We start from the raw sequence: 23,063 nt of genomic DNA on the forward strand, positions 1-23,063 counted from the left end.
GTCCTGACAACAGCTGAGCTGCTGTGTTCTGCACTAGCTCCAGCTTCTGAAGCAGTATTAAGGGCAGCCCCACATAGACTGCATTGTAGTAATCCAGACTTGAGGTTACTAATGCTCATACGATCATGGCCAAGCTATCCCTGTCCAGAAGAGGTGGTAGCTGGTGAGCCAGCTGAAGCTGGTAGAAGGCACTCCAAACTGCTGCAGCCACTTGGGCCTCCAGCGACAATGATGGATCTAGGAGTACCCCCAAACTACAAACCTGATTTTTCAAGAGGGAAGGGCAACCCCATCCAGAACAGGCAATGAGCCTATTTCCCAGACTCGGGAACCACTCACCCACAAGGCTTCTGTCTTGCCAGGATTCAGCTTCAGTATGAAGCCTGTTCACAGCAAACCAAGATTCTACAAAATCCTGGCCTATCACAAACATAGCCACTGGCTGTAATAGCTGTGTTTCAGAAATATATAAAAGCTGTTTGCACAAAGAAAGAAAGAAGTCACACATAATTTTCAAGAGGTATGGTTGTGTCAAGATCTCTTAAATTATCTAAGTACTAAAAGGGAAGACTGTTGGCAGTGCAAAGAATGACAACTTATTATGGAATATATGGTAGCACATGGGAACAAAAATCAGGAAGATAACCTAAGCAAAGCCATTGCAACGAGACAGGGAAGTAAAACAACAACACAGAAACAAAAAACCAGGGAAACCCCTTGATACTTCTACCCTCCTTGAACATATCCTTGTTTGTTACACTTACTTTCAGAGCTTTTGTGGATATTTAGAAGCTGACAATAAAGTAATAGCCCAGTTAATGCAAAAGAAAAGCTACAGATAAATTTGTAAAGGATTTGCTGCCTACTTTCTTCAACTTTTTACAAAAAAGATACCACTGTCATGAGGTAACAAGTACTACTGATTGGATCAAGGAAGGGGAGGACATGTTAAGAAAGGATTACAAAGGAGCTTGTCAGTCTGGATTCATTAAAGCTTGCATTGCCTAACTTTCAAAGGATCTTCAAAGAACTGGACAGATTCTTAGGATGGCCTCTTAACAACTGAATGAGAATATCTACAGTGCTTTGTGGGGGAGGGGGAGCAGCTGAGTGTGGAGTGAAGAGAGAGAAGTTAGATCCAGAAAACTAAAGAGCAATAGACATGATTGCCGAACCTTGGAAAATATCAGAGTAAATAAAACACTTGAAGTTGCATCCTCTGGTGTGTGATTTTAGCATGATCTGTTAATGATGATTGTTTGAGAAGGTGGATACACACACACATCATGTGAACTATTTCCTCTTGGTGTGATCCCACAGAGGTCAAGTAACCATTCTTTTATTATTGAAGCCTTTGTTTTATTATTTTTACTATTAAATTTGTACCATTACACCTATGCACCCTTTCCCGTTCCGTAGCAAGTTCTTTTTTTTACTCTTAAGAAATCTTGGAACTTGGCTACTTCACAATCCTGCCTTAAGCTTCTGCCTCAAAACTAGCTGAAAGTGTGAGTTCAATTGTCTAAATTCAGCATTACTTTAGCAATTTTTTAAAAAATCTATCAGCTATTCTGGGTTTGGAAGCAAATTTGTATGGGGAAAACATGATTATTATGGTAATTTCGCGTTTGGTTTTTAAATATATTCACTTCTGCATACTAAAAACCATGTATTCCACATAAACATAGTTATCTGCAATAAACACAAAAATGTATATTGCTGCATATACAAGACATGCAAAAACAGTCACATTGATGGTGCATATGAGGTATACACTTTTTTTTTCTACATGTAAGGCATATACATGAAGGGAAATTATCATCTATGAAGGAGGCCTTGGAACTGCAGCAAGGAGGGACAAAATTAAGTGAAAAATGCAGTGCGAATAGTGGTTCAGATGCTGCTTAATTTGGAATACCTAAATGAAAACAGAATGATTACAAGCAGCCAGCATGGATGTAATGAGAGCTCAACAAGCATTCCAGATTATGCTAGTTTCCTTCTTTGATATGGTATTTCTTTCAGTTCTTGGCACTGTAATTCAAGGAGTATACCAAAGGCAAAAGAATTCAAAGAGCAAGACAGGTGATAAGAAGGCTTAAAAAGAAATATATAAAGTAAAGCTGAAGGATTTTGATATGTTTATCCTAGAGAAAAGCAAGGTTTTCAAGCATTTTAAAAGTTTTCAAGAAAGAAAGCAACAAAAACGGTGTATCAGACCTACTGGGATGGGAAATGACAAGCTGAAGTACTGAAAGGAAAAAAGATTTAGATTCCTAAGCAATAAAAGGAAGTGAACAGACAGATTGACATCTTCTAGTTTGGTAGTTTTCAAGGAAAGCATAGGCAGACATCCATTGTAAGGGAAGGAATCCCTTTCCCATTCTATGACCTTTTTGCAGAAAGGACTGTTATATCCTGGCTCACAAACTGCTGAAGACCACTGCTTGGTCACCCATTGTGACCAGTTTGCAAAGTGACTTGTGAATAAATCACTCATTTTTGTTGTGGCTTAGTTGATGCAGAGCCAGGAGAAGTACCCCTGGCAACTGATTGTCAAATGAATGAATGCTTTTGTTATGGTCACAGACCAATACAACTTTTTGTACAAAAGAAAAATGCAGCTATTTAGAGTGACTAAATGAAACCAATACATTTTAAAATTGGGGCAACGTAATTTTTCCCCTTGTTTGCATTGAAATAAGAAGAACCTAGCAACCTTCCCCAGTGACACAGGATGAATCATCCTTCAAAAAGAACGTCACCAATCTTCAGAAGTTTGTCCCTAGGAGAGTCCTAAAAAATCAGCTTCTCCCTGCAGTCTTTAAACAGATCAAACAATAGGAGTCCAAAGAATATTACACCCATTCCACATGGACAGATGTTCGTTAATCATGATCTTATTGAATCATCCACTTAATAGTGCAGAGGGCAACACATTGAAATGAGTGAGCATGAATGTTCTCTGGTATTTAGAAACAGTCAGTGTATTCAATTACAAAGCACTAACAATTCCATATTTTAGAGGAGTACTTAGAGATAATGGGGACAATTACTTCTATTATTATGGATATTTTTTTCAATTCGTACAGCCTGAAGATGTAAACAGGATTCTTGGAGGTGTAAGAACAGCCACCTGTGTGCTTGACTTTTTCCTTCATGGCCGATATAGGTAGCCAGAGCTGGATAAAGAACAGATTAATGCCTTTTGACAAGTGCATGTTGTTCTATTAAGCCTAAAAGATCAGTGGTGACAAATGTCCCATGAATCTTTCTTCTATCTACCGCTGTGGCTGACTGAATAGGACTGTAGAATGAGCAATGTAGGTTCATGCTGCCTGTTTAGCCTCTGGATGTGAATGGTACAGGCCAGACATTAAAAATGCAACAATATACCTACTGACAGAAAGTACTGCCTGGCACATAAGTAACTTGCAGAAAAAAAACACAAATAAAAAAATAATTCATACTTTCATCATAATACGATATCTCCTTTCAAAATAGCCTTCCAATTTCAGTTAGCTTAATGGAAATTTGGGCACTTCTATGGAAGCATTCTTTATTTAATTATAACTCAGATTGTAGTCTTGCATAACAAGCAATATGTACATTTTGCTTTCTCGGCTTCACATTCTGTGGTTGCAGACAAACTTAAGGTGTGCACAAGCTATAGGTTGCATGGGATAAAATAGGAAACTATGGTTTGGTCCTAAATTGGAAGTGAAGGGGGAAATAAGGGTTTACATGAGAACAAGGCTAGTTTATTATAGAATTTTTACATCCTAATGGAAAATCTGGAGATAAATTCAATGCAAACTAAATAAAGGAAATGAAAGTGATAATGGGGCAGGGTTGGCTTTACTACTACAAGTTCAATTTGTGGTGGTAGTCTTCCCATTTTTAAATAGCAAATAAGATTTCTTGTTTTAAAATTCATTTGTTCGCCATCTCAGGATTTTTCCAATGAGAAATGGGGCTGGGAATGTTTAAACAATTAAAGGTTGTGTACCTGTGCTGAAATGAAGGAGTGCCAAGTTTAAAAATAGATAAAAACAGCAAGAAGTGATTTGGGGGCATGCAATGATCTGACTCAGTGATTTGGGAGCTGTGTATCATCACAGCCAAAATCCAACAGAGGGAACATAAATCTGGAGATAAATCTCCTCCCTCAACTCCCTCCCTCCATCAGCCATTCCAGCAGGCTGTATTGAGGGAGATGAGAAGGTGAAACAGGACCATTCCACCACCAAGCTAAAATCCTGCAACTGTACTGGGGCTTCTGCTTCGAGATTCATTTTTGGATTACAATCAGCTCCTTTTTTCCCCCTTGGTCTTTCTTGGTAAGTTCATTATAAAGCAGCTAGAAGACACTGCAAGATTTATTGCAATAAAGCGCTATTTTTTCAATACACACCACAGTTCATAGTGGGAGGAGGGAAAATGCTGGACTTTCATTGACATGAAAAAGAACCCAATAGAAGTTGTAAAGTGCGGGTGGTGCCCTGGAGGAGGATGACATCGTGTACAGAAACTATGAACTTCTGTGAGTTACCAATCACAAGCACCTCATGTAGAAATGGCCTAGCTCAGTATTGTCAATGCTGACTGGCAGTGGCTTTCTGAGTTTTCAGGCAGAAGTTTTTCCTGCCCTACCTGGAGATCCAGATTCTGCATGCAAAAGATGTGTACTACCATGGAGTCATGGCCCCTCCCACTCGCCTGCAACACTAGGACACTTGCCTTCCCACACAACAGATAGGGTTGAGCTACAACTGTCAAGCAATGGTACCACCAAAATGGCAGTGCTTCCATTTACCACCATGCAATCCTCCTAGAGGATTAAAAATGCCCTGAATGGTCTTAATACTGTTCAGCCATTGCCTCAAGTCACACTATATTTGTCTGTCTGTTACAAAAAGTTCCCACCCACAAGGAGACTGAAAACAGAACTCAGTGATCAGCAATGATAGCCATGAGTTTTGAATGCAAAACTGTCATATATTAAGACCTGATCGTGTTTCTAATGTCTTATAAAATGTTAATGGCAGAACCAAAACAAAACAAAATGTTAATATTGTAGGTTAAGTTACTGTCATATTTTCCATTGTGGTTTTATTCGTCTAATGGCAGGACTTACTTTGGCAGGCAATGTATGCTTACAAAACACATCATCCAAAAGGACAGCTCCCATACTTTAAACAAATTTTAAGTACACCACAGTTCCTTTAAACATAAGTGACAACTATCCCAACCACTTTTCATGGCTTGGGTTGAGAGTAAAACTGCACAAGAGATCTAGAAAGGACCAGTTTGCGTTCCTCTCCCACCCTCATGGCGGCTTTCTTGCCACAATCCAAATCATGTATAAAATGTGGCCCATAATTTCATGAATTAAGTGATAAACCATTTATCTCACAAAAGAACATCTTTGTCCCTCCAAGTATAAACACCAACAGTTTCCAAGTTTCTGGACTGTACTCAGTTTAGCTCAGATGTGATCTTGTGTATGCTATAGCTGTGCTAGACTTTGGAAGAATCTACATTTAGTTGGCATGCCCAGATGAGATACATATCACTTTATATCTTGATGTACCCCTGAAGTGTTTTTGATAAGATTCATATGACATGTTTATCGTTCCTTTAATTAAAAGCATCAACCCATTAAAAAATCCATTTTAAAAGCATTAACCAATCTAAAATCTATTAGATATAATCAAACTTTAATTTAAGCCAGATCAGCTGAGAGGTTCAAGATCTTTTCTTTTTAGTTGCTTGAACATCTGTTTTGGTTAGTCTTGAGCAACTCCCACATTGAGATCTACTATAGTCATATAGTTGGCTTGTCTTGGAGGACAATCACATTTTCTTACCTTATGGCCAGTATATGGGGAGTTCCTTGAAGCTCTCTGAATTAAAACCCAATTGCTACATCTGTCTTTTGTAGCTGTGTTTGAACACATTAGATACTTTTGTATCTGAATAAAAAAATGTAAATAACATACAACAAACTCTCAATTGGAGGTGTTGTTGTTTTTTAATGGCATGCAGAAATGGAGACTAGAGGCAGGAAAACTTGAATCTGTATGAGAAGTGAATGCTTTTAGTTAGTTCATGGTAAGGGCAGCCCCTAACTACAGCGGTTTTGCTGTAGAAGCAAGAAAGTTCTCAACTTTAGTGTTAAAATTTCAGCTGAAAAGTTGGTTGCCACTTTCAGGATAATAGGAAAACTTTGGAGAATCTCCAGTTCGTTTTTTTTTACCATAATTTACAATGTGAAGCCTGCCTACATGTTTGCTTTCCATGAGATGGCAAATAAAAGCTTTGGCTTGGTGATATTTTCTTTAGTTGTTAATCCGCCTACTCACCCAGCACTGTGATTCCAATATGGATTAAGTACTATATGGCTGTTATTTGTTAAAATGTAAGGAGACAAGTGATCTGATCACAGATTTCCAGCATCTTGTTTAGCCGAGCCCTAAGAAAACATTCTGTAATATCTTTTTCAAGGAGTACACCCTACCCTACTCCAGCCCCTCTCTCTCACATACACGCTTGTGCAGACTGACCAAACAGCACTCTTCAAAATACATCTTTATATAGAGAAAGACTTGAGACCACAACAAGCATATCAAAAGGACACACATTGCTTAGCTTTTCCATGTCTTGAGAGCAGCTCACTGTCTTTTTCTGCTCGTTACTCAGCTCTGAAACAAGCCTCATGATGGTTTCTCTATTAGCTTTCGACTCCATCTCATGAACGTTTACGGTTTCTTTGAGTGTGGCAATTTGTCCTTTTAGCATTACATTCTCTTTATTCATGCCACTGATCTGGAAGCATAGAAGTTAGGTAAGTATTAAAACTACGTTATTTAATACTGGCTCCCGCCAGTATTAAATCTTGCTTATCACATTATAATTTATTTATTTTTCAAATTCATACCACAATTCAACCAGAGTTATGGTCATTCAAATCACACTGATTTTAGCAGAAAACCTAAGCACACATTGAATTACACTGTAGCGTAAAGAGAGTGAGGGCATCTATGAGCCCTATTAACCCCATAGTAGCTGCACAGTGGCGCTGGGTTATTTACATGACGCAGCTGCTAACTCGCATAGTCACTGGGCTCCCCCACCCCCCAAAACCCTGCATGTTTTCAAAGTCTCGATTTACAGTGACTTTTTGACTGGCTCCATAGTCACCACAGTGTCACTTGTTTCTGGTGGCTTTGATTCGGGATATCCACAGGTGGGCATAGCTCTGGGTAAATAGGACAGAGGACAGGATTGACAAGCAGAATAGCAGCTGCCAGAGCTGCGAGTTTTCATGGCTGGATAGCCTGCACTCCCTCCTTCATTTTTGCCTTGCAGCAGCAATGCTGCAAGGTTTTGAGGGAATCACCAACCAACATGGCATCTTATAGACACTCCTGGTGACTGCAAAGCAATCCCATTGAAGTTACTGTGGCTGCACCCCACAAAAAAGGTTTTGCATTGCTTGAATGATGGGTGCCTGAAATTGTGTATATGACATCAGAGGTTATTTTCCATGGCCCTGTGACAACCTCTTTCGGTTTTAGGAGCAAAGAGTATTGGGAGAAACCATGCAGATGTTTGGGCAAAGGTATCAGCAGTATGCAGACAACACACAGCTCTATCTCCCATCTCTTATTTCCATCTACTAATCTCAGGTAGGCCATCTACAAAAGAGGGCAGGGCTCTTGCAGCTTTAGCTGTTGTGATGAAGAGGATATTTCACCAGGTGCTGCATGCATACCAATGACACCTGCTGAAATTCCTTTTTCTATATAACTGTTAAAGATACAGTGGCTCTGTCCTCCTTTTCATATGGTCAAATATTCAGTTTATAAGGCTGACTTTACAGATAGTCTGGAAACATCAGTTGGTGCAAAATTCAGTTATCAGGTGCATGTGGAGGCTAGGCGGTGTGATCGTATCACACCAATTTTGAATCATCTCCACTGCATATGTATTTGTTTCTGGACTCAGTTTAAAGTGCTAGTACTACCCATTAAATATTATTTCTTATATTCACCACTCCGGAATCTATTTTAGACATGGAATAATATGTAAATACTTTAAATAATTAATAAATAAATACCTGAACAGTTTGTGACCAGGTTATTTGAAGGACTATCCATGCCCATATGAACCTGCCCAGACCCTAAGATAGGCCTCAAAGGCCTTGTCCTGGACCCTCCACTAAGGTTGCTCAGGATAGTAGTCAATAACAGCAGCAGAGCATTAAAAGTGATGGGCCCCCTCCCCTGAAAACTCTGATTTTCCATTCTTATGTAGCCTTTAAGCATACCCTAAATACTTTTTAAAAATCCAAGATGCTTTTTATTGACCTTATTGCTGGCTCCTATATATTTTTACTCTACTGTTGTTCTATTATGTTCAATTGCTTTGCTTTAACATTTTTGATGTGAGTTGCCTTGTGAGAGCTTGCCCTAAAATACAGGATGGAGATATTTTAAACAAATAAACTGAAATAAATTACCCATGTGATACCTTCCAATCCCAACATTCTGTTCACAAACAAAGCTTAGTTTATATAACTGATGTCCTATGGAGCATTGGTGTCATTTCTGAACTTTATTGTAAAGCATGAAAAGAAATGGTGGGAAGAGTCAGGTATCAACTCTGTAAAAAATGTTAATTAGCACACTGTGTTGAATGGGTACATTTTATAGCATTTAACTCAAGTCAAGCAGTCACGTGAGTTATATTCTTGACTTTTGGCAAGCACCAGGATATTCTGCAAACAAAAGATGGCGCATGCTGCTATGTTAGTGGCATGCTGAGAAAGACGAGACACAAATGGTTAATTTGCTACAGTGATGCACGCTACACCACATCAGAGGAACTATAGGAGCTCTGACTGTGAGCCAGCAGGCCCCTTTAGGCATGTAGACATGCCTAAGGTTGAGCTTTCTTTCCTTTTCTTTCTCCAAACTATGTCTTAAGTAGTGCTGCACTTTTAAAACTCTCCCACACTAGTCAGCTCGCTGTGCAGCATTGTATGAAATGTGAGGAAGCCTTCTATTTGGGAATCAAAGGCCTCATTTGCACATGCTAGTAAAGCTTCATACAAACAATCATTTTTGAGAGATTTAAGGTACTACAAGAAAGCTATAATTGCCCAGCAGTATGCAGGTTCTTCGTTGTTGTTGAGTTTCGCCCCGCTCTAGTTTCTGTTCAAACTGCCTTTAACATTTTGAAGCACCTCAAAACCCTACAAAACTCGTCTGGCCCAAAGACTATAGTGAGACTAAAAAAATGAATCTGTATCTGCAGGCAACAATGACTTGAATATATGGACTTCAAATCTATGAATATTGTCTGACAGAAAACATAACCTTAACTGAGCAGCAATCTGGAGTGTGGTCCCTGCTCTATCGCCTCCTTCTCTGACTTTTTTTTTTCTTAGAATGAATTTCTAAGATGAAGTAAAGTCCTAACAAAGAGAATGAGATTTGTAAATCCCCCCTTTCTAGTTACATAGTTTGTCATTCAGTTATCACAATGGTTAATAACTATATATTTTTATTTCAAAAATCTTCAAAAAAATGGTCAAAGTATTCATCAAGGGTTATAATAAATAATGCACCTCAGTTTTGTGCACTTCCTTCACTTTGGATGAAACTCCTGATTAGTTTGAATAAACCATAGTTCCCAGAGTTTGGATGTAACATGGAATTGTGGTTTGTTCTAAACCGGGAGGGAACCCTCCTCTTTCAAGCAAAGGAAGAGGAGAAGGAAATGGGGGTTGGGGTGGTTGTTTCACAGATATTCACTGTGGTTTATCCCACGATTTTCTGAACTAGACCAGTGAGTATCTTTGAGTAGCAAATCTGCTTCAATTTCCTCTCTCCTCCTCAACCTAATTTTTAGAACCATGCCAGTTGTCGCAATTTGTGTTTTCTAACTCCGGCACAAATGAATTGTTGAATATTTGTGGTTTTAGATTTCCTCAGACCTTCACAAGACATCTTTTTCTACAAAAGTATATATGTGACACATTCTCAGTGGACTCTTCAGATGTCTGTATAGAATATGGTAAACACTGGAGTTTGGTGTTATATGGTTAAGTCTTATAATTATAATATTCTATAAATCAAAAACCTTTGAGAGCAGTTGTTCTTGTGGCTCTTCTTTCCCTCTTATGCCCATGTCAAAGAAATTACAAAGGTGGGTAATAAATTCACTATGCTCCCTGCTAGCCTTAGAGGCTTGGATCTTCATCTCTTCAGATTCATTCAAATATTTTCTAATAAGATACAAAACAAAACCACATAAAGTATAGGATTGACACACACCAACATTTAGACTTTTACATCAATGTTTAGAACTATGCTAAGATCAAGAACAAGAATATTTTCTGCACTGTAGTACAACATCTTCACACAATGTTTGCTTTATAATGTCCAATCAACAGCAAAAGCACAATATTTCTCTTCACATAATATGCATAAGCCTAATAGGTGGGTTGGAGCACAGTAGGTTTCCTGCCATAAAATAATATAATAGAAAGTATTTTAATGAAGAATTACCAATGTCTAATTTAATACACACACTCCAACTCTCACACCATGCAGCTGCATGTTTTTTAGCATTTGATTTAGTTGCTTCGTATCAACCGTTGCCTTTATTTGTGGTTTCCTCCAAATGTTTAGCCATAAGACTCCCATCAGCTCTCACATTAGCTATGCTGGCTAGGGCTGGTGGGAGTTGTAGGCTAAAACATCCAGAGAGCCACAAGTTGCCCATCCCTCTCTTACACAGACATCTTCATCTTAACCAAGGAGACTAAAAAGTCAGCAGAAAACATCCAGGTTTTGTTTTGACATTTTTCCTGTGAGGTGTAGAGAGGTTCACTACCTGAGTACAGGCATCTCTCTTTTTAATACAGAGCTTCATCAGACGGGGTGGATAGGATATCACGTTTCCCTACCATCGCTTCTCCACCCCTACTTCTGTTACACAAAACTTCCCCTTTCTCATGAGAAGAAAGAGGAAGTAAACAAAGGCCACGTAGCCCATTCAGTGGGTGTTTTTATTGTGCCGCTTTTCCTGCACACAGCAAGAGATTATGGCAAGTTTCGCTTCTAAAATATACTAGACTTACTGGGGTCTTATTTTGTGACGGGAAGAAGGCCAGAAGGAACAGGAGATGCATGGGAGGTGGACATCGTCATCAAAAGGACCCACAAAAAGCCATTAGTGGGCAGCAATGAGAATGTGATAAAACGCTCGTCTGGTGACGCTCACAGGAAGTACTTTATATACGCCAATTATTTCAGGTTAAGGTGTCAGTTTATGTATTATTATTTATCATTACGTATACTGTATATCTTGCATTTTCTCTCACACAAGGAATCCAAGGCAGCTTACATGATTTCTCTCCTCCTCTGCATTTTATCTGCTATCCTTACCTGATCTGACCTTCTTGTTCATGGACTGTCCCCTTCAGTTCCAAATTCTCCTGAAGAAGGGCCTGTGCTTTTAAATCCACTTGTTGTTTAGACATGGCAATTGTTCCAGATTCCTTCTCAATCTCCTGGAGTCTATTTTGCATAGAGGAGAGGAGAGAAGATTGCCTAGCATTGTTCTCTTTGTAGCCCTCAACTTCAGCCTTCAGTTCGTGGATAGAAACGACTTTAGAGGCTAATTTGGATTTAAGATCTAGAAGCTATAAACAGAGGTGGATTACAAAATGTAGCTGTGCTAAAGAATATCTAGACATGATTCAAAATATATTTTAACCATTTTCAGGGATAGAGAGAGAAGGAATATAACTTAGCTATAGAGCACATGCTTTCCATATATACAGTAAAGTACCAGGATCAATCCCTATTACCATCACCACTTAATCTTAAAGGACAGTGCATGACATTACAGGGCCCAACATTGTAGATGGACCAATGATCTGAATCAATATCTCCTTATATAAGAAGTTCCCTTTAAATAATATATTCTATCAGAGATCCAGACAGAGACTGATTACTGGGAATAGAAGTTATTTGAGAGACCCCTTCTTCCATATGTACCTATCTTTGTCAATGATCCTAAAAAGACCCTGATTCTAAAACTACTTTTTTTAAAAAAGGTATAGAATCAATGGGATTAAACATGTGATTCTTTTTAGTTACAAGGCATAACCTTACTATCTAGTCTCAAACTTCTGAAGATTGTCAAGTGTCTTAACTTCAATTAAATAGGCCCATTTAAATGAAAATATCACCAGATCAGTGGAAGTTCTTAGACCTAACCTGGTTTGCAGTTCAGTTCTAACCATGTTTACTTAGAAGTCCAGTTGATTTCAGTGGAATTTATATCCAACCATGAACTCCTTTTTCTTAATTTTATTACAGCATTTAAATATGTCTATTCCAAATCCCTATTATGGGCTTTACATTGCAATCCTATGCATGTCTATTTAAAAGTGATGTAGCTGCAAAAAAATGCAAATGCTATTTTGGGCTGCATTAATAGAAATATAGTTTCCAAATCATGTGAGGTACTGGTTCACCTCTATTCAGCACTGGTTAGGCCTCATCCTGAGTACTGTATCCAGTTCTGGGCACAACACTTCAAGAAGCATGCAAACAAGCTGGAGGAGGTTCAGAGGAGGAAAATGAGGATGATCACAGGTCTGGAAACAAGAACCAGGCATGTTTAGCCTTGAGAAGAGAAGACTGAGGGGAGACATGATAGCACTCTACAAGTACTTAAAAGGTTGTCACACAGAGGAGGGCCAGGATCTTTTCTCAATCATCCCAGAGTGCAGGACACAGAAAAATGGGCTCAAGCTACAGGAAGCCAGCTTCTGACTGAATCATCAGGAAAAACTTCCTGACTATTAGAGCAGTACGTCAATGGAACCAATTACCTAGGGAGGTCATGGGCTCTCCTACGTTAGAGGCATTCAAGAGGCAGCTGAACAGCCATCTACCAGGTTTGCTTTAATGTGGGTTCTTGCATTGAGCAGGGGGTTGGACTCAATGGCCTTATAGGCCCCTTCCAACTCTACTATTCTATAAGTGAATCCCTCTGAGTTCAATGAGACTTACTCCCAGGTAAGCCATTACATTATTGCAGCCTTAGGCTACAATGTTATATTCACTTACCTGGGAGTAACTCAGTGGCGGCGATTTATGTCTGAGTAGACATGCATAGAATTGTGCTGTTAATGCTCTAGTCAGGGTTTCAAGTCAGTTTCTACTAAACAGGGATCCTACTGTTTTTAACAGAAAGCACCAATTGTCAGATTATAGCCCTGTGCATAATGGAACTCTCAGAACCTGGGCCAAAGATTATAGGTCAGGGCTGGTTCTAGAAAACAAGGTTAAAAATAAAGCCAATCCAGTTTTATTGGATGAGTTTCAGTTATTGAGGCCTGAGGATGTGGACAAGGTGTTTGGCCAAGTCCGGATGACCACCTGTGTGCTTGACCCTTGCCCTTCATGGCTTATTACATCAGTTAAGGAGGGGATCGCCGGCTGGGTCCAGGAGGTTGTAAATGCCTCCTTGAGAGAGGGAGTGGTGCCGGCCTCTTTAAAAGAGGCGGTATTTAGACCACTCCTGAAAAAGCCAAACCTGGACCGGGAAGATGTTAAAAATTATAGGCCAGTGGCGAACATCCCCTTCCTGGGCAAGGTGCTTGAGTGGGTGGTTGCAGGACAACTCCAGGTACTCTTGAATGAAACGGATTATCTAGATCCATTTCAATCAGGTTTCAGGCCGGTTTTGGAATGGAAACTGCTTTGGCGCCCTGTCGGATGACATCTGTCGGGAGAGAGACAGGGGGAGTGCGACCCTGTTGGTTCTCCTGGACCTCTCAGCGGCTTTTGATACCAACGACCATGGTATCCTTCTGGATAGGTTGTCTGAGCTGGGAGTTGGAGGTACTGCATTGCAGTGGTTCCGCTCCTACTTGGATGGCCGATTCCAAAAGGTGGTGCTGGGGGATTATTGCTCTGTGCCGTGGCTCTTAAGCCATGGGGTTCCACAGGGCTCTATCTTATCCCCTATGCTGTTTAACATATACATGTAGCTGCTGGGGGAGGTTATCCGGAGATGTGGACTGAGGTGTCATCAATATGCGGATGATACCCAGTTCTACTTTCCTTTTCATCAAACCCAGGTGAGGCAGTGGCTGTTCTGAACTTATATCAGGTGGTATAAAACAGGGCAGCCCGTTTACTAACAGGGACTGGCTGGCAAGATCACATTACGCCAGTCCTTTTACAACTTCATTGGCTGCCAGTCCAGGTCCGGGCCCGATTCAAAGTGCTGGTATTGACATTCAAAGCCCTAAACAGTTTGGGACCAGGTTATTTGAAGGAACACCTCCTCCCATATGTACCTGCCCGGACCTTAAGATCATCTACAGGGGCCCTCCTCCATGAGCCCCTGCCAAAGGAAGTGAGGCAGGTGGCTACTAGGAGGAGGGCTTTCTCCGCTGTGGCACCCTGGCTGTGGAATGAGCTCCCTAGAGAGGTCCGCCTGGTGCCTACACTGTACTCTTTTCGTTGCCAGCTGAAGACCTTTTATTGTCTCAGTATTCTCTCAGTAACAATTTTAACTTAAATTTAAATTTTACTGTTTTAACTCTGTATTTTAATCTTATATCAATTTTGCTGCGTGGTTCTATCCTAGTTGTGCTTTTTATATTGTATTCTGTATTTGCGTTTTTAACCTGTTGGTTGTTTTATTACGGTTTTAATTTTTGTGAACTGCCCAGAGAGCTTCGTATGAAAATGTAATAAATAAATAAATAAATAAATATTAATACACATTGTCAGGTTCAGTTAAATTCAAGATAAGGGTTTAAAATATAAAATAGGAATATTCAGAGCAACATCTACTGTAGCATTTAAGCAGCTACATTTTAATCTGTATAATAAATATAACCAAAGAACCATTTACAGAACTAACAGAAGGGTTTGAAAAACTTCAAATGTAATAACAAATGTTCACCTTATGTTGAAGTGAAACATTTCACCTCACAATCGTGGGAACTATATTTACATCCTAACGTGATAATAAGATGCAATAAAAAAATCACTTTTGACTCAAAAGATAATTAAATTGATCAAAAGTCTGGCAACAGCAAATGGATTCATAATAAACTACAGATCTTTAAATAATAAATAAATAACACACCCGCAATAACAGAACAAGGCAAAGGAACCCACATGTGGGTGCACTTGTTTCTTCTATAATATTATAATTGTATGCATTGAAGTACACTTTCTTACCAGGAACAAATAAACTGTCTGTGCAAAAAAACAAAAGAAAAGAAAATGTGGACAAAGCAAAACAACAGCAAAAAAACTCTTTAAAAAAAAAGCAGTATTATTTTGCCATGTTTGTGACACATATTTGCAATATGATGGATATAGTAACAGGGTTCCTCACTTAGAGTGCTTCCAGATAAGTTTTTTATTGTGCAAGTACACTGCCTCATTCACTGAATTTTATGGGGGATGGGGCGGATGGCATCTTCCGTTTGTAGCCCTCTCATATTTGCCATCCTTCTTACCAGAAGAAAAAATCTGTTCAGGAAGCAAGTCGAGCACTGGGCACTTTCACGTCTAGACACTGTTGTGCTCTTTCAGCTCATATAGCTTTTCACCTGGAGCACTACTATGCCGGTGAAATCTCCCGCCCCGCCCCTTGGGAAAGGTTTACAGGGGAGGAGGAGCGAAGATTTGTTTTGCTCATTTTAAAGGGCAGGCAAATGACCAATCATTTTAATTAACTTCTTTTGTAAAGGTGGTCAGGTCCCCTCATTTGCTGCAAGGTAACCAAAATGCTTACATCTGAGTAAACACATATAGTACTGACTTTTAATAGTGTGGTTAGTCAGAAGCTTTTTTTTAAGTCTAAAAAAGCAAACTGGAAAGAAATGCTCTGCAACACTATGCTTACTTCTGAGGTCTAACTTCTGTTACTCAGAAGTAAGTCTCTCTCTATTCAATGGGGTTTACTCAAAGGTAAGCATGCATCTGATTTTAGTATGACTTGGACGTAAATGCAGTTGAAATCAATGAGATTTACTCTTGAGTAAGAGAACCAGCAGATCTGTAGTTTATGAACTTGGAGATGCACAGCTTCACATGATCAAAGGAAAGGAAAAGCAATCCTTCGCACTGTTGGACTATGAGGAAAAAGCGCTCCTTAAAAGCTATCACTATGCCAATCTTGATCTCTTTATCTTTAAAAATTACACAGATGTAAGCTTTTTTTAAATTTCCATTTTAAAAAATTCTTAAAATCAGAGGATGAACCAATTTGATTCAAACTGGGGTGGCTAAAGCCCTTCTTAAGAGCTATCACTGTGCCAATTTTGATCTCTATCTTGAAAAATGAGGGAGCTGCAGGCAAGGAGGGTGCATTTTCCACATTTCTTTTAAGGTGAAAATGCCTACTCAGAAGTAAGAACATAGAGTTAAATGGGACCTCTCTCCTTTCTCCTTTATGGTTGAGCAGAGAATTGCCGCACCCTCCTCTTTTGTTAGAGAGGCTGCCCTTAGATACACACGCCCCCAACAAAGAACAGGATGGTCAAATAGAACGCAACAGCAGCAATATACAGAGGGAGGAGCACATTCATTTCACAGAGAGGGAAAATAATCCAGGCTTTCCCACTCCAAAAAAGAAATGAAACATGGAGGGGAAGAGGCAAAATGAGTGTAAGATGTGGATGACGTCATCTTAGTACCAGGCTGCAAAACCGCATACCAGGCATGGTGAATCACTGGTGTGATGGAGCTTGCAGAGAAATGGCCACTGGAAGCCTTTGGAGGAAGGAGACAAGCTAAAGCCACAGGAAATGTCTGGAAGTGGCATGACAAACAATGACACAGAGGTTGAAAGGGACAAATATGAAAGAGTGAAAATCTGAACAAGGGTACAGACAGTAGACAGCAGATATACAGGAGGGATACAAGGCTGTAATTCTGTCAGGGGTGGGGAACCCGTAAACTCCAACTCCCATCAAGACCAGTCTACATGGCCAATGGTCAGGGATGATGGAAGCTGTAATCCAAAAACATCCAGAGGGTTATAGCTTCTCCAGCCATGCTGTCCACAGTTATGTTGCCTGCATTTCATTTACTTCATAAGGTTGAAGTAGTCTTTGTGCAGGGAGACAAGAATGACTGAATAAATGTGGAGTAATAAGGATTGAAGGAAAGTTTGGAAGCTTTAGAGGAGACAGAAACCTCTGGACACAAAGAGAATACAGTAGCCAAGACCATGATGCATGAACGTATGGGGGACGTCCGTTTTAATGTAGCATTTAACGGCATGTGCATTGTGCCAAGCAGTAAGGGTAGCCTATGAGATGCTTTTACTAGGTCAACAAACATTTTCATGCAAGGAGGATTGCCTCTTTCAAAACTTACCTCTGCCTGGGCACATTCATACTTTACCAAGAGGGCTGCAAGCTCACTATGGGCCATTTCCGCTGCATTCCGATAATGACAAAGCTGTTCTCGAGTGACAGGAACATCCAAAAGCAAATAATTATGAGCTCCCTGGTTAAAACAAACACACGCACAAAACCAAGATCAGGATCAAAATTCATCCTGCTTCAGTTTTATTGCAAAGGAACCATTTAAGGAAGCTATTCTGATTATTTGGATCCATTTCAATCTGTTTTCCAAACTGGTTTTTTAATGGAAACTGCCTTGATCACCCCAATGGATGACCTGCACCTTGGAATGGACAGGGGAGTACAATCCTGTGGGTTCACCTGGACCTTTCAATGGCTTTTGATACAATTGACCATGGTATTCTTTTGGGTTCCCACTGTACAGTGGGATTGGAAGCATGTTACGGTGACTTCTAGTCCTTTCTGGAGGGACAGAGCCAGAAGATAGTAAAGGGGGACTTCTGTTCCACCTCATAGCCATTGGGGTACTTCTGGGTTCTATCTTGACCCCTATGCTTTTCAACATCTACAGGAAAGTGATGAGAGACGTTTGGGCTGAGATGTCATCAATAGGCATATGACAGACAGGTAGTCCCAGGAACATGGTGGAAACTCTGAACGTGTACCTGGAAGCAATTCTGAAACAAGTTGAAGTTTAATCCGGACAAGACTGAAGTACTGTTGGTTGGGAAGACTGCTGAACTGGATGGTCTGCAACAAATTTTGGACAGGGTTGCACTCCCCTTTTAAAAACAGTGGCCTGGTTCAGACAACACACTAAACCATGCGGCTTAACCACAAAATGGTTAACAGAATGCATTCCATTAACCATTTTGTGGTTAAGCCGCATGGTTTAGTGTGTTGTCTGAACCAGGCCAGTGTGTGGCTTTTTGTGTACTTGGAGGTATCTATGGAGGTGTCTAGAACAGCCTTTACCAGCTTAGGATGATTTGCCAGCTGGAACCCTAACAAGGCAGATCTGGTATCAGTTACATATCTGGTTACATTTAGACCAGACTACTGAAATCTGCTTTACATGTGGCTACCTTCAAAGACAGTCCAGAAATTTCAACTGGTACAGAATGCAGCCATCAGGATGCTTGTGGGGACCCGGTGTTCTGATCATATGATACACTGGGTGCATGCCAGTTTGATTCTGGGCTCAAATTAAAGTGTGGGTTTTGACCTTTAAAGCCTTCAACAGTTTGGGACCAGCTTATCTGAAGGACCATCTGCACCCATACAAACCTGCCCAGGCCTTGAAATGGGCCTCAGAGGTCTTGATTTCTGGCCCACAATCAGACTGCTGGGCACCAGAAAGAGGGCCTTTTCTGTGGTGGCTCCACACCATTGGAACTTTCTCCCTAAAGAGGTGCATATAGGCTCATATGTATCTGCCTTTAAATGGACCTTAAAATTATTCCTCCTTTTTTGCAGCATTTTATTAATGTGTATGCATGCTGGTTGTTAGTTGCTTCTTCTACTTTTATCTGTTGTTTTGGATTCTTTTTATGTTTACATTATTATTATTTTAAATTTTTGTAAGCGGCTTTAAAAGGGTTTTTTAAAAAGTTGTTGCATTTGTGTTTATGATAAATATGTTTATGTTTTTATAACAAAAATGCACTACCAACATGATTCAGTGAGATACAACTATTCACTTTACAAAACTTTGTTGTAAAAGCAATTGAGTTACTCATGTAGTTAGAAGAAGAGCTCATGTTCATCCCATTACCTAGCACCCTAGTTCCATTACCTAGCACCCCAATCCACATAGCTGTGACTGGTGTACAGAGCTGTTTATAGTAGTGAAATTATAGCACACCTTGTTTATTTCAGAAATTATATGTCTCCTTTCAGGGCTAATTCTCTCAAGGCAGCTCACATTACAATAGAACATAAAAATAATACTACAGAATTTGCCATGGAAGGCAAGCAGGGAAGGTCTTGAAATGCTGGTAGTCAACTGAAATCCCACTATTACTGTTTCAGGTCTGTAGCATTTCACTAAGAGCTATGACCAGAATGCCATGAGAGTAACGTGTACATAAACTATTCCTAATCCTGCTCAAACTCATTTTACCTCATCCCCATTCTGGCTGTATTTACTGTCTTTCTGTCCTTTCCCAACATTGCATTTGATGGAGGTAACCATTTTGTGTACCCAGTCCTACATAGTTTCTTGTCAGAAGCATGGTTTGCAGCTCCAAACCTTAATATTCTTTAAAGTGTAAGAGGTATTTCAGCATTTAAAATATTAATTTTCAGTTCTGTTGGTTAAAAAAAAAATCCACAACCCTAAAGCAGCTAATGGGTTTTGGGTGGCTTGTTAACTATGCCAACAACTCATGCTTGCTGGGATTGGATGACACGAGGACCTACAAGCAAGGGTTGGGTTATGGAACAGGTGCCCACAAACCACAGTAGTTTATTTAAGCCACCATGGGACAATTTGATCATTCATGGTCAAGATGTTGGCAAGTATTTGATGGTGTTGTATCGTTTTCTTGTTCTACTCTCTAGCGTCAGAATTCTGAATATTCTTTCCATTCTCTGAGAACAGCTGGCAGCACTTATCCCAGAAAGCCCAATTATCTTGACTAAAGCAAAAAAAAATATGAAAGTAGGAAAGTGAGAAGAATCAAAGCTGTGTCTTCCAAATTAGCTTCTAATGTGATGCCTGGGCAACTGTTGCACTGTTTATTTGAATAAAATTTAGTCTAACATGTTTTTGAAGAAGGAATATATTTAACCCTAGCAAGATGGCATAAACATTGCAACTATGATTTAATGTTTAGAGAAGTCTGTGATTAATATTTATGTGCTATTCAAATAACCACATGAAAGCTTCAGAGCAAAGCTCAGTGTTTATCTTGAAGGGGATTATTAATCTTTTGCAACAAATAAGGGATTGGAAGTGGTTGTGCATGTGTGTGTGTTTTTGGGGGGCTCCATTTGTTTATAATCTAAGTTAGAGGTTACATAAAAAAAACATATTCCATCAAACTGATAATTACACTTTGCAATATTGTTACATTGGCCTTGAATTAACAACTTGCATGGTCACCTAAGGCAACAAGGAATTCCATGCCACCAAGTGGACATGCAGAAGGGGGATGGATCACTCTGTCCCTCATCCACATGATTTCTAACATGGCCGCAGAAAAAAAGAAAGCTCCGTTCTGTGTAGTTGGCCCACTTTGCCTGCCCGGACCTTAAAATCATCCACAAGGGTCCTTCTCCGCGAGCCCCTGCCAAAGGAAGTGAGGCAAGTGACTACTAGGAGGAGGGCTTTCTCTGCTGTGGCACCCCGGCTGTGGAATGAGCTCCCCAGAGAGGTTCGCTTGGCACCTACAGTGTACTCCTTTCATCACCAGCTGAAGACCTTTTTATTTTCTCAGTATTTTAACACTTAATTTAACTTAAATTTAAACTTTGCTGTTTAAATTCCATATTTTAACCTATATCAATTTTTGCTGTGTGGTTTTAATCCCGGTTGTGCTTTTTATATTGTAATTTGTATTTGTGTTTTTAAATTGTTGGTTGCTTTTATGTTCTTCATGGTTTTAATTTTTGTGAACCACCCAGAGAGCTTCGGCTATTGGGCAGTATAGAAATGTAATAAATAAAATAAAATAAATAAATAAAATAAAGACAATTTTTAAAACTACCCTGTTAAGATGCTAACAGCTTGTTTCCATACTGGTCACAAGGAGGCACTTTATGGCCTTAGCTAGACCTACCATTTAGCCTGCAGATGTCACGCCTGCCATTTTTTAAAAATTAAAGGGGCAGCAGCGCACGAACGCTCGTGCATTAAAGGTAAGTGGTTTTTTAAAATTTAAATTAGTTTCCCTGCTCCCGCCCCTACCCCCGATAGGCGCAGCACTCTTGAGGAGCACTGCGCCCTGTGCGCAGCTCCCGGCTCCATGTGAGGAATCGCACAGAGCCGGGTCAACCCGCAGCACCCAGCCACACGTTCTGCAGTCTCGGGCTCAGCCCGGGACCATGGAAAAAACAGGGCCAAAGGGGAGGGCAAGATCCCAGGGCAAGGGAGGGATCACCCCTCCCTGATCCCAGGATCCCGTGTGTCATGTGGATGCACAGGGACGAATCTCAGGGATCACCTCGGGATTTTGCCCGATCTAGCTATGGCCTATGTCTTCCAAACCCTGCATGGAAATTAAGAAGGAAATCCTATGGTCCCTGGGAGAGTGTCCCAGAGACTTTAGGGTAGTGAAGAGTTCTCATTCTCTCTCTCTCTCTCTCTGAGGCTGTAGACACTGCAACAACTTCAGGAGGGGAAATATGATCAGGGATTGTTTCCTGTTGTGTCCCCCCCCCCCAATGCCTCACAAGCCTTCACGCAAAGCACCACAACAGCTTCCTCACCCAGGTCCAAATGCCGACCTAGATGAGGATGCAAATGAGGAGGAAGAGGTCAGGGGGGAGAGGCACTGAGAATCCAAAGGTGCATAAAGCTTCCCAGCTTTTGACTCTGTGACTCTACTGGGCACACATCAAAAGCAGAATATCAGCAGAAAAAGGAACGGAGAAGCAAAGATTGCCTCCATTGCCCATCCTGCTCTGCTAAGTGTCTGCCAGCAGTGAATAGGATTTTCGGACTGCTCCAACTTTAGAAAGTTCCCTTAATGCCCATTGGACTGCTCTGTCTAGCTTCTAGCCTCTTAGCAGGTGAGTAAAAAAGAAAAGTGCAAGGAAGTATATTTTCTGGGCTTATTTAGAAGGGTATGTTATATGGCGTGGTACTTACTGACCTTGCAATTGCCTGGATCATGGTGAGAACAGTTTCCTTTCCAATGGTGGGGAGCGCAGAGGACTGATTAAATGGTTTGTGCTTCATAGTTTTACACCTAAGTATTGCCAAATATTCATTTAGTCCTAAGACATGACTGCTTCCCTTCCTGTTAACGGATGACTATTAAAATACCACAGCACCAAAGAACAGAGTACTGAATATGCAAGAATAATGTATGTTCAAAGAAACTGCCTCAGAAAATGTGTGCTGCTCACAAACTATGGTATTTCCAGTATTCTTTACTCTTCAGTTCACAACTCAATTAAATAAATGTTCTAAAAAATGTAATTCATCCTAATTAGAGGGTTATAATTTCCCCCTTCTGTTTGTTTCTTGTCTGGCTTCTAAGGCCACGAATGATCTAAGACTCTGCTATTTTAGAAATATACTTCTGGAAGTGAGCCTCATTCTGGTAGCTCCTTGTGCTCAGGCACCACCTGCTGTCTGAAGAACTCACAATCTTGCCTTACAATATCTTCATTGCATGGCCTCAACAAAATCAAAATAAACAGGAGGCTTTAAAATATCTTAAAATATGCAAATATACAGAGGAAAACTGTAACAGAAGTAGAAGTATGTAAGAACTCTGCACAAAAATGGATAATAAAATGAATATGCACAAAAATAATCTTAAACCTGATATTATTAATGGTCTAATGATATGTCTAATAATAATACAAAACATTTGCATCCTGTTAAAGCACTAGTAATTCTTACAACAACACTGTAAGTTGTCAGCATTATTACTCATATTATTCCATGGCAGAGGCAATATTT

General features: G+C 40.1%; 1 protein-coding gene across 1 annotated transcript in view; it reads right to left on the reverse strand.

Annotated features, from left to right (window-relative positions):
- CCDC170 (coiled-coil domain containing 170) overlaps window positions 1-23,063 on the reverse strand; it is a 74,576-nt gene that overhangs the window by 39,468 nt on the left and 12,045 nt on the right. Inside the window, exons 2-5 of the mRNA XM_063125692.1 lie at window positions 17,439-17,570; window positions 11,460-11,716; window positions 10,150-10,294; window positions 6,643-6,828 (exon numbers count right to left, since the gene is read on the reverse strand). Coding sequence (XP_062981762.1) covers window positions 6,643-6,828; window positions 10,150-10,294; window positions 11,460-11,716; window positions 17,439-17,570 — 720 coding nt within the window. The remainder of the gene's footprint in view (window positions 1-6,642; window positions 6,829-10,149; window positions 10,295-11,459; window positions 11,717-17,438; window positions 17,571-23,063) is intronic.

Source organism: Elgaria multicarinata, chromosome 4 (genome assembly GCF_023053635.1).
Source record: "Elgaria multicarinata webbii isolate HBS135686 ecotype San Diego chromosome 4, rElgMul1.1.pri, whole genome shotgun sequence".
Lineage (NCBI taxonomy): Eukaryota > Metazoa > Chordata > Lepidosauria > Squamata > Anguidae > Elgaria > Elgaria multicarinata.